The following is a 16,920-nucleotide window of genomic DNA, read 5'->3' on the forward strand; positions in this document are numbered from 1 at the left end:
TGCGGATAGCCCCTGTCTTTGAAGCGCTTAGTCAATGAACGAGCCTGTGTAGAAAAATCATTCGGATTAGAGCATATGCGACGAATTCTTAGAAACTGGCCTGTAGGGATGTTATCCCGTAATGGCCTCGTGTGTGCACTTTGATAGTGAAGTAGAGAGTTTACCGATGTGGGCTTACGATATAGATCAGTGGTCAAATGTCCCTCCATGTCAATTGAGATGTTAATATCCAAGAAATCGATATCTGTTGAAGAGACATGACTTGTTAAGTGGATATACATGTTATTATGGTTCAGAGTTTCTGTAAACTTGTCACACAAGTCCTTGGGACCACCCCACAGCATGAACACATCGTCTATAAATCTATACCACCCCAAAATATAGGGGTGGTATTGCTCCAAATCCGGGCCAAATACAACTTCCCTCTCCCAGTAAGCCAGAAAGAGGTTGGCCACTGACGGGGCACATTTAGCACCCATGGCCACGCCACACACCTGCTTATAATATGTCCCATTGAACAAAAAGTAGTTGTGGCTCAGAACAAAGTTCATCAGTTGCAGAAGAATTGTCTAAGGCCCCCCTGGTGGTTGTCCTCCATCTCCAAGAAGTAGTTGGCAGTTTTCACAGCCCATTCATGGGAAATGTTAGTATACAAAGATTCTACATCATAACATACCAATAGGGTACCTTGTGTTACAGTAAGTCCCTCCAGAATCCTCAATAGGTCCATGCTGTCCTTCAAATAGGAGTCTAATCCAGTTACATGACGTTGCAGAAAGAAGTCCAGAAACTCACAACAGGGGGCAGTCAAACTACCAATACCAGACACAATAGGTCTGCCCGGTGGACACGTTGCATTCTTGTGAATCTTGGGTAAAAGATAAAAGGTAGGTATAATGGGATATTTGACAGTCAAAAAATCAAGTTCTTTTTGTGTAATAATACCTCTGTTTCTAGCAACCATCAAGATGTCATCTAATAGTACTTTATAGTAGTCCGTAGGATTTCCAGGTAAGGGTACATAATTTTTCAAATTCTTCAACTGTCTATGAGCCTCTTGTAGGTACATATCTTTGGGCCATAGTACGACATTACCCCCTTTGTCGGCTTCCTTTATAAGAAAGGAGTCATTGTTGGTTAAATTCCTCATGGCATCCTGTTCAATCTTACTCAAATTCTGACCCTGATTGCGTATAATCGGTATAGCCTCTATCTCTTTCCAAATAGTTTCAAAAAAGATTTTTATGGGTGGACATGAGTTAAAGGGCATAATCAGTTTGGAGCGTGGTCTAAATATCCTAGACCGCTTACTCACCACATCTTGTTGTTGATTTTCATTCAACAGTTCCATTAAGTCCTCAAAGACTTGTCTGTCCAAGGACTCCATGTTATGGGGGACCTCCGTGCCTCCCTCAAAATGCTTTTTGAACATAAGTTTTCTGCAAAACAAAAAAATATCTTTCAACAACTCAAATTTGTCCAAACTTTTTGTGGGTGAGAAGGATAGACCTCGCATTAACACATTTTCTTCTGCCCTAGTTAACTCATGATTGGAAAGGTTGATTACTTTTAATCCCAGTGGTAATGCACCCTCTGGCGTTTCACCTGCGGTGTCGTGCGGGCTCTGAGCAGTCTGGCTCTTATGTCTTCTGCCGCCCCTCCTTGTTCGCTTTCTAAATCTCCGTCGCTGTCGGATAAAATTTTTTATACATTGTGATAGGGACATAATTTTTATACATTGTGATAGGGACATAATTTTAATGGTGTAATAACCGGGACATATGGGCAATAGTGTTGGGCCGAACAGTTTGCCTGGCGAACCTCTCTGGGCCTCGTACTACTTCCGGGTCGCAATGACCCGGAGTAGTACGCCTGCGCTGCCCGGCGGAGTGCGTCCTAGATCGCGCTCCTGTTGCCGGGCACTCTCTGCGCATGAGCGTGACGTCACTCATGACGTCACGCACATGCGCAGAGAGTGCCCGGCAACGGGAGCGCGATCTAGGACGCGCTCCGCCGGGCAGCGCAGGCGTACTACTCCGGGTCATTGCGACCCGGAAGTAGTAAGAGGCCCATGGATTTAGAGGTGTTCGCCGGCGAACGGTTCGGGAACCGTTCGCCACATCTCTAATGGGCAAATACAATACGTGAGTTTTAATTATGGAGGCATGTATTATTTTAAAACTATAATGGCTGAAAACTGAGAAATAATGAATTTTTCCATTTTTTTCTTATTCTTCCTGTTAAAATGCATTTACAGTAAAGTGGCTCTTAGCAAAATGTACCCCCCAAAGAAAGCCTAATTGGTGACGGAAAAAACAAGATATAGATCAGTTCATTGTGATAAGTAGTGATAAAGTTATAGGCTAATGAATGAGAGGTGAACATTTCTCACGTGAAAACCACGGAACCTGAATGGGTTAAAATCGATTATCTCAAAAATTATAAGGTCTCTTTGAATTTTTTTCTCTTGTACCCACTGTCCTTCTCCGCATACCCTGAAAATTTGGCGTTTCTAGCATGTAAGGGGGCTTTGCTATTAACTGCTAAAGACGGCGGCCGTTCACCTGCCATTAAAGTTTATGGAGCCCACCAATTTTTGCGGAAATTTGCGGTCGAAGTTCGCGAAATGAAAATTTTATGTTTGGCATCTCTAGTTACGGACAGAGGGGCCCATATGCAATTCCATTTTTCTCTTGCGTTTTCTCCTAGGAGATCATTTTTCATCTCCTATTTACCGTAAAATAGTTCTCCAGCACTTTTCAACTGAAAAAGTACTGAAAAGTATGTGAAATATACTGTCAAAATTATTTTGAGGATTTCCTTACTTTCTGGTGGCTTAAAAAGCATTTTATTGAAAAGTTTAAAAATATCACCTAGGAGAAAACTCAGGAGAAAAAGATAATTGCATATGGGCCTGGGTTTTCTCCTAAGTGAGTGATCTGCAAACTTGGCTCTCCAGCTGTTAAGGAACTACAAGTCCCACAATGCATTGCAGGAGTCTGACAGCCACGGTCATGATTCATAAAGGCATTGTGGGACTTGTAGTTCCTTAACAGCTGGAGAGCCAAGTTTCACTGTCCTAGGTGATATTTTCACAAATTGCAAATAAAATGCATTTTAAACCACCATCAAGCAAACAAATACTCAAAATAATTTTGACAGTACTTTTTCACCTACTTTTTGGTACTTGTTCCATTGTAAAGTGCTAAAAAGTAATTTTAAATCGAAGATGAAAAATTATCTCCTAGCAGAAAACTCAGATGAGGTGAAAAAGTGAATTGCATATGGCTCCGAGGGTCTCTGCATTAGAGAGTATTTTGGACAGAGGGGGCCATATGCAATTCACTTTTTCTCATGAGTTTTCTCCTAGGAGATAATTTTTCATCTTCGATTTAAAATAAATTTTTAGCACTTTACAATGGAAAAAGTACCAAAGAATAGGTGAACAAGTACTATCAAAATTATTTTGAGTATTTGTTTGCTTGTTGGTGGTTTAAAACGCATTTTATTTACAAGTTGTGAAACTATCACCTAGGAGAAAATTCAGGTGAAAAAGTGAATTGCATATGGCTCTGAGGGTCTCTGCATTAGAGAGTATTATGCACAGATGATCTCTGCATTAGAGAGTATTATGCACAGATGATCTCTGCATTAGAGAGTATTATGCACAGATGATCTCTGCATTAGAGAGTATTATGCACAGATGATCTCTGCCTTAGAGAGTATTATGCACAGATGATCTCTGCCTTAGAGAGTATTATGCACAGATGATCTCTACATTAGAGAGTATTATGCACAGATGATCTCTGCATTAGAGAGTATTATGCACAGATGATCTCTACATTAGAGAGTATTATGCACAGATGATCTCTGCATTAGAAAGTATTATGGACAAGAGGGTCTATGCATTAGAGCAGTGGTCCTCAAACTACGGCCCATGGTCCGAATGCGGCCCCCTGAGGCTTTTTCACTGTCCCCCAAACTCAAAATGTATAAATTGTAGATGTGGCCTATTGCACTTTTAGACATCGGCATCCCGCATATAGGATAGCAGTGCTGGCACCACCCATCCACATACTGTAGAAGCCAGCGAGCAGTCATTCGCTGGCTTCCAATCCAATTCTGCATTAGGTGACACTGCTGTGCAATTGGACGGCAGGTTCTCACATGGGTATGCTTCACTGCTGGTGCACAAAGACATTCTTTGGGCACCGCATGACTGAATGGCAGCTGCTGGGAGTTCTCCTTTGGGCATGATTGGAGGGAATCAATACCTAGATTCAATGTAAAGGTGGCCATACACTGGTCGATTTGCCATCAGATCGACCAACAGATAGATCCCTCTCTGATCGAATCTGATCAGAGAGGGATCGTATGGCTGCCTTTACCGCAAACAGATTGTGAATCGATTTCAGCATGAAATCGATTCACCATCTGTAAAGCTGCTGCCGCCGCCGCCGCCGTCTATCATACTGTTTTTTAGTGCTCCTTCTTATATTCATCCCAATGTAGCCATTCTTTTTATAGAGGAGCCAAGTAGGTACTTTTTCACCCCAACTGAGGCCAGTTTCACTGGAGGGAGAAATGCCACTTATTGGAGATTGGAGGTCCATGTATAAGACAGAAAGTCTATAGGTAAGAACGCATTATGGACTGAGGGTCCATGTACTACAGAGCATTATAGATAGAAGGTACATGTATTAGAAAGTATTATATTTTAATGGACCGTGTATTTTGGTGCATTTGAGAGTATTGCAGACAGAGGGACATAAAAGGTTAGCAAATGCTGTATCTGCCAGTCAGCAGTCAACCTTCATAATTTACCTGCAGCACAAAAATTACTGTAAAATGTGATTTGTCACTATGACAACTGTCATCTGTCTTCTGCCAGATCAGCCCTGCATTGATTCATGATGCTACCTTGTTTATTCCTATGTTTACTGCGCAACAGAGAATATGTGAATTGTAACTAATATTTCTGCTTTGTCTAGGCAAGCCATGTTTCATTTTTTCCAACCTAATAAAATCTTACACAGTGACACAGAACCAACACAGTCAGGTAGGTGTGCATTTTATAATGTGTATCAAATTTATTTTACCTCCCTGAGGAGCTGATTATTTCCGGATTTTATGGTCTAAAAGTTGTGCAATTTTTTCACATGCTTTTAGACCCTGAAACCAGGAAGAAATCACACTGCAGAGAGATCTGCAGCTGCCCCTGAACTTATCTCCCTGGCATCCAATGCTGCAATTCTTCCTCTGTCCTCCGGGTGGAGCAGTAACCCTGTAGATAGATTGCTGTCTGTCGTCATGATTACAAACTGTCCACAGCCTCCAAGGACCGAAAAAATAATGGTTGCCGGGCGTCTAGATCCCGGGGGAGGTGAGTTGAAATGCTGCCACACAGCCGCTGTCTACCTATACCTTCCGGCTGCCTACCTCGAGTCAGGTAAAGCAATTTGATTTCATTTCTAGCGAATGGGAATTGTTTTGGGGTGCTTTAGGTAGTATAATGGCTTCAAAATAGCTTTCATGCAGTAATTTCAAAGCGATTTTGCAGCCCCCTTTTATATTGGAGCGCAATCGCTCCAAAAATGCCGCAGGACCTGCGATTGGGAGTTCCCTAATCGGAATTGTTCCTGTGGGTTTGCCTCTATTGAATCATCGTAGATTCTAATACACTGCGAAAATCACTCTAGGGCCCTTAGGCCTCCTTCACACTGGGAATCGCAAAATTATAGCAAAATCACTCACGTTTTGCAAATCGATTTTTCAGGTTTTTTTTTTCACTGTACAGGAAAGCGTGATTGTGATTTGCTTTTCTATAACAATGAAATGCAATTGCTCCCAGGGCCGTTTCTATGGTCCTTGGAGATCGGAGGCACCTGTGGGCACTAGGTGGGGAGGTATATGCAGCGCGCCGCGGCAAAAAAATGGGCGTGGCCATGAGGTGAGTGGGCGTGGCCATGGGTGGGGCCAAATGTACATGAACTTAGCAGCGGTGTAAGCTACAGATAACGGGCCTGCCCATCGAAATATTGGATGGAGCCCCCTGTCCTTTATTTAGATAATTTACAATCAGTATAGGCATAGATCAAAGATGTATACGCACATACAATTTTGATTGGTCAATCACTGACCCCCAGTTTTACCACCCCCGTGCATTAAGTGGGCCAAAAGACAATGAATTTGATGAACAGAGCTAAAATTGGCTAATCAAAATTGTATGTGTGTACCAGGCTTTACAGCTAATACTGTACATACTGAAAGTAGCAGGGATCAGCATACAATACAGCTGGTTTACAATCAGTAAAGGCACAGAGTAACACCTTATACTGTACACACTGGAGGTAGATCAGCACACAGTGCAGGCACTAGAGAACAGCATATACTGTACATACTGTAGGTAGCAGAATTCAGCACACTGCAGCTAGCGTGCCAAAAATATGAGGATCACGTTGTGCGGCGCGCTTATCGCGCCACACCGAAAATGGGTGTGCCATGGACCAGAATGTAGGTGTGGTAACGGGTGGAGACAAATTTACATGAACCTAGCAATGGTGGGACATTAGATTAGGACAGTGGTGGCGAACCTTTTGGAGGCAGAGTGCCCAAACTGCAACACAAAAGTCACTTATCTATCGCAAAGTGGCAACAGCAATTTAAACTAAATACTGTACAAACGTTTTAACTCATACATGAACATTATGGAAAATTCAAGTTGAAAATAAACTGTGAAGATAAACAATTTCATCCATCCTACTCCTGAAAAATGTATTAAATTTTTTAGAACCTCCCAGTTTTATTTTCTGTTTTAAAAAGCTAAAGTAGGTTTTTATGCTATTGTCTCATATGATAAGGATTCAGCTTCCAATAGTCTCGCAGTTAGCCCCCAACAAGACAAATTCAGCAATCACGAGGCCCCCAACAAGACAAATTCAGCAATCGTGAGGCCCCCGACATGACAAATTCAGCAATCGTGAGGCCCCCGACATGACAAATTCAGCAATCGTGAGGCCCCCGACATGACAAATTCAGCAATAGTGAGGCCCCCGACATGACAAATTCAGCAATCGTGAGGCCCCCAACAAATCATAAGGAACCCAACAAGACAAATTCAGCAGTCATGAGGCACATAAATAGACAGCATTTCACATAAATAGGCAGAATGCCCCCTTAATATGGTAGCCCCCAGGTTAGGTAGTGAGTGACAGGGACCTCCAGGTTAGCTACTGAGTCACAGGTGCCCCTTAGGTTAGGTAGTGAGTGACAGGGACCCCCATTAGATAGTGACAGGGACCCCCGTTAGATAGTGAGTGACAGGGACCCCCGTTAGTGAGTGACAGGTGCCTCCAGTTAGGTAGTGAGTGACAGGGACCCCCGTTAGGTAGTGAGTGAAAGGGACCCCCGTTAGATAGTGAATGACAGGGACCCCCGTTAGATAGTGAGTGACAGGCGCCTCCAGTTAGGTAGTGAGTGACAGGCGCCTCCAGTTAGGTAGTGAGTGACAGGGACCCCCGTTAGGCAGTGAGTGACAGGGACCCCCGTTAGGTAGTGAGTGACAGGGACCCCCATTAGATAGTGAGTGACAGGGACCCCAGTTAGGTAGTGAGTGACAGGGACCCCCGTTAGATAGTGAGTGACAGGCGCCTCCAGTTAGGTAGTGAGTGACAGGCGCCTCCAGTTAGGTAGTGAGTGACAGGGACCCCCGTTAGGCAGTGAGTGACAGGGACCCCCGTTAGGTAGTGAGTGACTGCGTTCCCATTCATTCATTTCTCCGTTAACCGGTGACAAAGGGAGCGCGCTCAGTAGCGCACGTCGGCCGCCCGCCACTGAAGACTTATATTCACGGCCCTGGTACTTCAAGTGCCGGGCCGTGAATATACTGCACAAGATGCAGTAAGTAGTTCATAGCCTCTGAACAAGCATCAGGTGTTTCTGACATTATTGTCAGATCGGACAAGATTAGCTGCATGCTTCTTTCTGGTGTTATTCAGACATTACTGCAGCCAAATAGACTAGCAGGGCTGCCAGGCAACTGGCATTGTTTGCAAGGAAATAAATATGTCAGGCTCCTTATCACTCTTACTTCAGTTGTCCTATAATGGATTTATTTAAATGGGCAGAGTTGCAGACACACATTGCTCTAAAATGCTGTATCATTTATCACAAACTGTTATATGCTATGTAATAAATATGCAAATTTCTATTTACAGTCCACCCAATATCTATGATACATTTCTAAATCTTTGTCCACAAGATGGCGCTACCAACAAATATTTACCTCTATTTTGGCAAATATAAAATGTAAATGCATATTTTTAAATAATGAACAATTAATATAATGATATTCTTGTTTCTGTTTTGCAGGGATTTGTAATGCTATAAGCGTGCACTGGCATGGATCCCACAATTTCTTCATCTACCTTCTAGCCAAACCTTTTAAGGATAAAGCAGGTAAACAACTAATAATGCCAATAGCAACTTTGGAAATATATTGATAGTAAATAATAAAAAAAACACCATGCATTGTAGCCTTGCTTTTTACATTAAGAAAGATTAATCAGTTTTTGCGAGATGTACTTGATATTGAGGTACTTGCAGTTTCATGCAGGTTTATAGATTTGTTGATATAGTTGGTTTAGGTAAGAGTTTGTCAGTTATGCCATGAGGATGCTTCAATCTGAGAAGCAGAGACCAAACTCAATCAGCAACTTAATCAGTTGGCTGTGTGAGTTTGTATTATTTCCAGCTAATGTAGAGGTGAGTGTATTTCTAAACTACATTATGAGAATCTCTGTATGGGTACTTGAAAACAGGACTGCAGAAAATCCATGTTTGCCTGCGCTACAACTATGCCACTTTTTATGGAGGGAGGCTGCCTCAGAAGTGCAATGATTCTCAATCAGTAAACCTCCACTCAGTGGCGACTCCAGCTTTTTTGGGGTGGCACAATGGCTGGCTGGTGGGGGCCCATTTGGGTAATCAAAATCGATGTTTGTATGGCTAGCTTTAGATACATTTGCCTAGGTGATTGGTTTTTGATTGCAAACTTAAAATGTTTACTAATTAGCATTCTATCACCACTAATATCACGTACAAACAACGTTGCACATACACATTGCACCAATCTACTACCAAAGCAAATACAGTAATCATCTCACATAATAAATGCATTAATCACACCTGTATACAATGTGGAAATCACTGCACATATAAATTGCACCAATCAACTACTATAGCACACACATGAAATTCAGCAATTACCCCACATAAAATGCAGTATATGCAGTGCACTCATCCCACATAAAAAAACATTGGTGTTATTGATACTACCCAGTATAGGTAGGCAGAAATAAGGGCCCCCAATATAGGTAACTAGACACAGGTGCTCCCAGTATAGGCAGGCATAGGGGCCTCCAGTACAGGTAATTTGGCATAGGGTTTCCCAGTATAGGAATAATGCCCCCCAGTATACAGTAGGTAACTAGGCATAGGTGCTCCCAGTATAGGTAAGGAGGAATAGGGGCCCCCAGTATAGGTAACTAGGCATAAGTGTTCCCTGGGTAGGCAGGAATAGGGGCCTCCAGTATAAGTAACTAGGCATAGGTGTTCCCTGGGTAGGCAAGCAGGAATAGGGGCCTCCAGTATAGGGAACTAGGCATAGGTGCTCCCTGGGTAGGTAAGCAGGAATAGGGGCCTCCAGTAAAGGTAACTAGGCATAGATGTTCCCTGGGTAGGTAAGCAGGAATAGGGGCCTCCAGTATAGGTAACTAGGCATAGGTGCTCCCTGGGTAGGTAAGCAGGAATAGGTAAGCAGGAATAGGGGCCTCCAGTATAGGTAACTAGGCATAGGTGCTCCCTGGGTAGGTAAGCAGGAATAGGTAAGCAGGAATAGGGGCCTCCAGTATAGGTAACTAGGCATAGGTCTTAGCAGCTAAGCATTGCTGCAGACTAGAGCTTGTATTTTCCAGACAGGAAGCTTTGAATCAGGATCAATATCCTGATTCAAAAGTTCCTGTCTGTAAAATTCAAGCTCTAGTTTATTGGCTAATTTAAAAGAAAAACAGTAAAAGATTTCAGCTTGTGAGCCTTCTTCAGACTCTATTCCTGTTGACTGGCAATGTTAAAACATGCAATCAGAAGAAGGTGGAGAGGGTTTTTTTTCTTTTCGAATGTAAGTGTTATCCAGATACATTAATCACAAAAGATCTTGCATGGATTGTGAGGTATTTATGGCAAATAGATAAGACTCTCTTGGTTTACTTAAAGGAATACTTAAGTCATCAAAAAAAAATGACTTCTACTCACCCGGGGCTCTCCTCAGCCCCCTGCAGCTGAACGGTGCCCTCGCCGTATCCCTCCGATGCGCCTGGACTCGCCGGTGGGCACTTCCGGTTTGGCCGTCACTGGCCGACAGGCTGGGAACTCAGCTTGTTAGCTGCGTTCCCGGCCGCAATAGCATTATAGATGGCGCTATTGCGGCCGCCGCGTTTCCAGCCTGTCGGCCGGTGACGGCCAAACCGGAAGTGCCCCCTGGCGAGTCCAGGCGCATCGGAGGGACACGGCGAGGGCACAGTTCAGCTGCAGGGGGCTGAGGAGAGCCCCGGGTGAGTAGAAGTCATTTTTTTTTGATGACTTAAGTATTCCTTTAACACCTACGTAGACTTATGGTACACACTTGAAAGATTAATGAAATACTATCAGACCAATTTTTAGGTGCGTACACACACACACGACAGCAGCCAACAACGGATCCGTCGGCAACTCCCAAATGGAGGGTTTTCAGCAGACTGTAGTGCGTGTGTACGCACTGTCGGAGGACTGATAAGGCTGTTCCTGGTCTAATGACGAAGCGCAACTTAATTAAGTCCTTCTGGGTGCAAAGGGGCAGATTCTTTATTGTTAACGCACTGAAACCGTGCAAATTAAATATTGTTATGCGTGCTAATGAAGAAGCGCAACTTAATTATCCCTCATGCACGTTACTGGCTGCGTAGCTTGCATTTGTGTTACTTTAGAAAAGGACTTTAGGTTAGCAAGAAAAAAGAGGAAGCGGGATGCGATTTTGCGGTACAAAAAGCACTTTAGAAAACGTTATTAACACACATAAAGTGACAAAAAAGTATTAAAAAAAGGTTTCTTCGATTCCACGTTATCTGAATACAATAGAGAATGTCATAGACAACAGTAAGGAAGGCTGACAAGTGTTATGGTCTGGCTTGGCTTGATGAATAGTTGCGACCTTAGAAGGCGTGTGTTTTTAGAGGCAACGACACATGTTCGTTTTGGGCTTTTTTATAGTATAAATGCCCTTCATCAGGCCGTAATACACAGTTCTAAAAAATAAACAATAAAAAATATACATTAACCACTTCACCACTGAGGGGTTTTACCCCCTGACCACCAGAGCAATTTTCACCTTTCAGCGCTCCTTCCATTCATTCGTCTATAACTTTATCATTACTTATCGCAATGAAATGAACTATATCTTGTTTTTTCCGCCACCAATTAGGCTTTCTTTAGGTGGGACATTATGCCAAGAATTATTTTTTTCTAAATGTGTTTTAATGGGAAAATAGGAAAAATGTGGGGAAAAAAAAAATTATTTTTCAGTTTTCGGCCATTATAGTTTTTAAATAATGCATGCTACTGTAATTAAAACCCATGAAATTTATGTGCCCTTTTGTCCCGGTTATAAAACCGTTTAAATTATGTCCCTATCACAATGTTTGGCGCCAATATTTCATTTGGAAATAAAGGTGCATTTTTTTCAGTTTTGCGTCCATCCCTAATTACAAGCCCATAGTTTATAAAGTAACAGTGTTATACCTTCTTGACTTAAATATTTAAAAAGTTCAGTCCCTAAGGTAACTAATTATGTATTTTTTTTAATTGTAAATTTTTGAATTTTTTTTTAATTACAAAAAAAAAAAAAATGGGGAGTGTGGGAGGTAATGAGTTAATTTTTTGTGTAAAAGTCATTTATTTGTATGTGAAAAATGTGTAGGGTGTAGTTTACTATTTGGCCACAAGATGGCCACAGTAACTTTTTGCTTTATTGCGACCTCCAAGCCTCCTTCCGGAAGCTTGGAGGAAGAATAAGGAGGCTGGACACGTGAGTTTCTTCTCACAATGATCGCGCTGCCCATAGGAGAGCAGCGGGTCATTGTGGGGCTTAGATCAACGAACGGGAATGGATTTTCCCGTTCATTGATCTCCGGGCGAGCGGGCGGCGGCGGTTTTACTAGCGGCGGGCGGCGTGTTTACGAGCGGGAGCGCGGACAGCGTCGGGAACGCGGAAAGTACGTGTTTCTCCGTCCCTGGTTTTTAAAGGATGGAAAAAGGGGCGGAGAAATACGTACGCGCGGGGGTAAAGTGGTTAAAATCACAATTCTATATAGATATTACCAAAAAGTAGTACCATCTCAGATCCAGGAAGAAACACCAAGGTGATTAATCCATGGTATGTAGTACATCAGGTTCAAATTGATTTTTATGAACCTACATACCAAGAAAGTGTGTTGAAGAGAGAGAAGGATATCAAACAAAGTGATGTCAGCGGGTAGAAAGAGAATTGGAGAGAATTATTGGGTCTCACAATGACTCTCCATTAGCCGCTTCCCGACCGCCCACTGCACAGGGGTGGCCGGAAAGTGGATCCCGCAAGGACTGCCGCATGTACAAATGGCGGCGGTCCTTGTATGGGCATGGGCGGAGCGATCGCGTTATCCGTGACGCGATCCTCCTCCGGGGATCGATAGCCGGACATTTAGCCTCCAGCTCGCCGGCCAATTAGCAGCGCCGGCGAGCGGAGGACTATAAAATTCTGCCTATCAAATGCGTATAAGGCACTTTGTTAGGTAAACAAAGTGCCTTATACATGCTTCCTCCTCGCCTCATGGTCTCATTGTTCCAGAGACCACCAGCGAGGAGGAAGCCATTGTAAGTTTACAAGACACATTGGGTTTTTTTTGTACCTAGCCCCCCTGATCTCCCACCCCAGCCTTCAGACCCCCCCCCCTGATCACCCCAGCAGACCCCTGCCAGCACCCTTGCACCCCTCTAAACCCCCCCCCCCCCACACCTGTCACTAACTATCGACGCTATCCCTCAGCTTAGGTCCCTAACTTCCTCCTATTCACACCTGATCCCCCCCCCCTACCTTTAGATCACCCCCAGACCCCATCCCAGACTACCCCCCTGTATACTGTATACATCTGTATACAGCTACCATACCCCCTGATCCCCCTCTAATCAGCTGTCTATCACCTGTCCATCACCCCTCAGCACCCCCACCCATCAGAGCAGACCATAACTGCCCCGCGAGGGCAACCGATCACCTGCCCAGACCCTCGATTGCCCTCATACCCCCCTCCTGATTACATCCCCTGCGCATTGTTTACATCTGTCCTCCCCAGCAATCACTAACTGATCTTCGATCAGTAACCCCCTGTGTCTGCCTCTCATCAGATCAGGACTCAGTCTGCCCCGTGCAGGCTCCTGATCAACCCCCAACCCTCTCAAATCGCCCTCAGACACCCCCCTAATCACCTTCCGAGTGCATTGTATTTGACTCTGCTGTGATTGTATTCGATTGTGCTGCGATTGTATCCGATTGTGCTGCAATTGTATTTGATTGTCCCGTGATCTGCTTCGATTGTCCCGTGATTGTTTGATTGCCTCTGAGACCCCACTTCCCACCAACCCCCACCACCACCACCTCCACCCCCCATCACCTTCCGAGTGCATCAGATTTGATTGTGTGGTGATTGGATTCGATTGTGCTGTAATTGTATTTGATTGTCCCGTGATCTGCTTCGATTGTCTCGTGATTGTTTGATTGCCTCTGAGACACCACTTCCCGCCACCCCCAACCCCACCCTCCCTCCCACCACCTCCAACCACCACCTTCCGAGTGCATCAGATTTGCTTGTGCTGTGATTGGATTCGATTGTGCTGTAATTGTATTTGATTGTCCCGTGATTGTTTGATTGCCTCTGAGACCCCACTTCCCACCAATCCCCCCCCCCACCACCACCCCCACCCCCCACCACCACCCCCACCCCCCATCACCTTCCGAGTGCATCAGATTTGCTTGTGCTGTGATTGGATTCGATTGTGCTGTAATTGTATTTGATTGTCCCGTGATCTGCTTTGATTGTCCTGTGATTGTTTGATTGCCTCTGAGACCCCACTCCCCACCACCCCCAATACCTCTCAAATACTCCCTTTTGCTAGGTAGGTGCTCTTTTTTTTCTGGGTAGTCTCGGAGGAAAACCCCATAAATTTAGCAGTCCACAATGGCAAGAAGGGGGATTTCCGATGAGGAGGTATACAGGTACATGGACCAGTCGGATGAGAGCGTTTGGGAAGACTCATCCAACGAATCCTCCGGGTCCGAATTTGAACCTGTGGAAAGCAGTGATTCTCTGACCGAAAGTGATGACGAGGTTTTGGTCCCGGCTAGAGCCAGGCGTACCAGACCCCATGTCGTTAGACCGCAGGTGGCGCAGGATCTGCCTCAAGGGCAGCAGGGTGGTGCTAGCGCTGATGAGAGTTTTCTTGGTGAGGCAGGCACCAGCAGCGCAGCATCTCCTGGACTTAGTACCAGTACTTCCGTAGACCCTGGTGAAGTGGTGAGCGCCAGCATGGAAGTTGAAACTGGTACGGTGGCATGTGCAGTAGTACCCCAGTCGCAGTCACCAAAAAGAAGACGGGCCCATAGTACCCATAGACTTCCAGAGGTGCTGGCACATCCAGATTGGCAATCCCCTGATTCCGCCGCACCCGTAGTGCCCCCTTTCACCGCCCAGTCTGGAGTCCAAGTGGCGACAGCTCATCTAGGAACGGCCCTAGACTTTTTGCAGCTGTTCATCACCCAGGTTCTCTTAGACTTAATTGTGGTTGAGACCAACCGTAAAGCCACACAATTCATCACCGAGCACCCGGAGAGCAGCTATGCCCAGCCTTTCCGGTGGAAACCAGTCCAAGTTTCCGACATTAAAATCTTTTTGGCCCTTATCCTTCACTTGGGACTAATGAAACAGAATGTATTGCGGTCGTATTGGTCTACGAACCCAGTACATCATGTTCCCTTGTACCCTGCTGCCATGTCCAGGACACGATTTGAGTCCATCCTGTGCTTCCTGCACTTTAACGACGACAAAACCTGTCATGAAAAGGGCCACCCTGCTTATGACCGGCTCCACAAAATTCGGCCCCTCATAGACCACCTGTCATCAACATTTGCAGATGCTTATACCCCTGAACAAAACATCTGCGTAGACGAGTCCCTCTTACGCTTTACCGGGCGCCTTGGCATCAAACAGTACATCCCAAGCATTTTTACACATACCCATGCTGGGTGAGAGAAATACCTCTGTAAATGACAACCTTTTGATTTTTTTTACACACAATTGTCCATTTACAGAGATATTTCTCCCACCCAGCATGGGTATGTGTAAAAATACACCCCAAAACACATTATACTACTTCTCCCAAGTACGGCGATACCACATGTGTGACACTTTTTTGCACCCTAACTGCACTAAGGGGCCCAAAGTCCAATGAGTACCTTTAGGATTTCACAGGTCATTTTGCGGCATTTGATTTCCAGACTACTCCTCACGGTTTAGGGCCCCTAAAATGCCAGGGCAGTATAGGAACCCCACAAATGACCCCATTTTAGAAAGAAGACACCCCAAGGTATTCTGTTAGGACTATGGTGAGTTCATAGAAGATTTTATTTTTTGTCACAAGTTAGCAGAAAGTGACACTTTGTGAAAAAAAACAATACAAATCAATTTCCAGAGTGAATATCTCTTTGACAGATGAGACTATATTGCTGTTTTAGGAGCTCATCTTTGAATTGTGGTGTGAGTTAGAATCTTGAGAAGAGTCTTCTGATCACTGGAGCAGGTAGTAGATGGGCTGCAGAGGGTGGATAAAGAAGAGTTTTAGGATAAGGTAGACAGTTTAGTCACAGTAGTTAGAGGGAGTGGCAAATGGTGTGAGAAAATAAGGTCAATCCAGTGTTTGAGTAGCAAAACAACATTGTGTGAACATTGGCCAATATGGAAGCGGCAGCACTGGGTTTAACAGCTCCCCGCTTATAGCTTGGAAAACGAACAGAGATAACATTTTCCAGTTCCACTGAGCAATATAACATGACATTTTTCCAGCATGTAATGTCTATTAGCACACATCAAGAGCTGACACCCAGCTACTTGGAACGTCATGCTAGACATTAGAATGTCCAGGTGATAGCTTGTGTTTCAGACTAACTTTCCAGTTAATGCATAAAGAGTTCTCTGCCTCATTTATCACTGTCACTGCTAGGAGCTACTGTTATTTTTTCAGTCACCCGCCAGATTCAGAAATGCTGGAAAATGATAACTGACATCTGCATCAGGAATCTGACTAGTGATCTTAAAGATGTACCTTTTATAGATGAGAAAACATAAAAAAGTGAACTATAGCTTAGCTTTGGTACAGGAAAATTAAAACTGAGAAGTACACAAACTTGAGATTACTAACCTGTTATTAATTGGCAAAACAGACACCAAGAAGTACCATAAAAAGTGGGATAAAACTCTGACAAAACATTAAATAAGTTTTGTATTGTCCAACTTTTTATGACCCATACAGTTATCATATTTGCTGTTGTGCACAAGTAATATTGTTTACAAATTTCTAAACTACAGTTTATCTGCTCTGAAAGCTGCCATTGCATTTTACTGCACAGCTGCTATATTTATATGTTACAATGTATCCAGTGATCACTTCTCAGCTCTCTCTGGTTCAGTTTCAGCATGCTGCTGGCTGTATAGTACTTTCAGCAAAGGAATGTAAACAAAAGATAATGTTATCACCAGGGCTGTGGAGTCGGTCCAAAAATCCACCGACTCCGACTCCTCA

General features: G+C 44.1%; 1 protein-coding gene across 8 annotated transcripts in view; it reads left to right on the top strand.

The window, feature by feature from the left end:
• The window catches only part of WDR93 (WD repeat domain 93), a 147,941-nt gene that overhangs the window by 62,798 nt on the left and 68,223 nt on the right, over positions 1-16,920 (top strand). For all 8 annotated transcript variants that reach the window (XR_011030264.1, XR_011030265.1, XM_068275214.1 and 5 more), the window contains exons 9-10: positions 4,992-5,059; positions 8,371-8,457. Coding sequence is in view for 6 of the 8 variants with exons in the window: in XM_068275214.1 (XP_068131315.1) it covers positions 4,992-5,059; positions 8,371-8,457 (155 nt within the window). In the remaining 2 variants the exon portion in view is untranslated. The remainder of the gene's footprint in view (positions 1-4,991; positions 5,060-8,370; positions 8,458-16,920) is intronic.

Source organism: Hyperolius riggenbachi, chromosome 3, assembly GCF_040937935.1.
Source record: "Hyperolius riggenbachi isolate aHypRig1 chromosome 3, aHypRig1.pri, whole genome shotgun sequence".
Classification (NCBI taxonomy): domain Eukaryota; kingdom Metazoa; phylum Chordata; class Amphibia; order Anura; family Hyperoliidae; genus Hyperolius; species Hyperolius riggenbachi.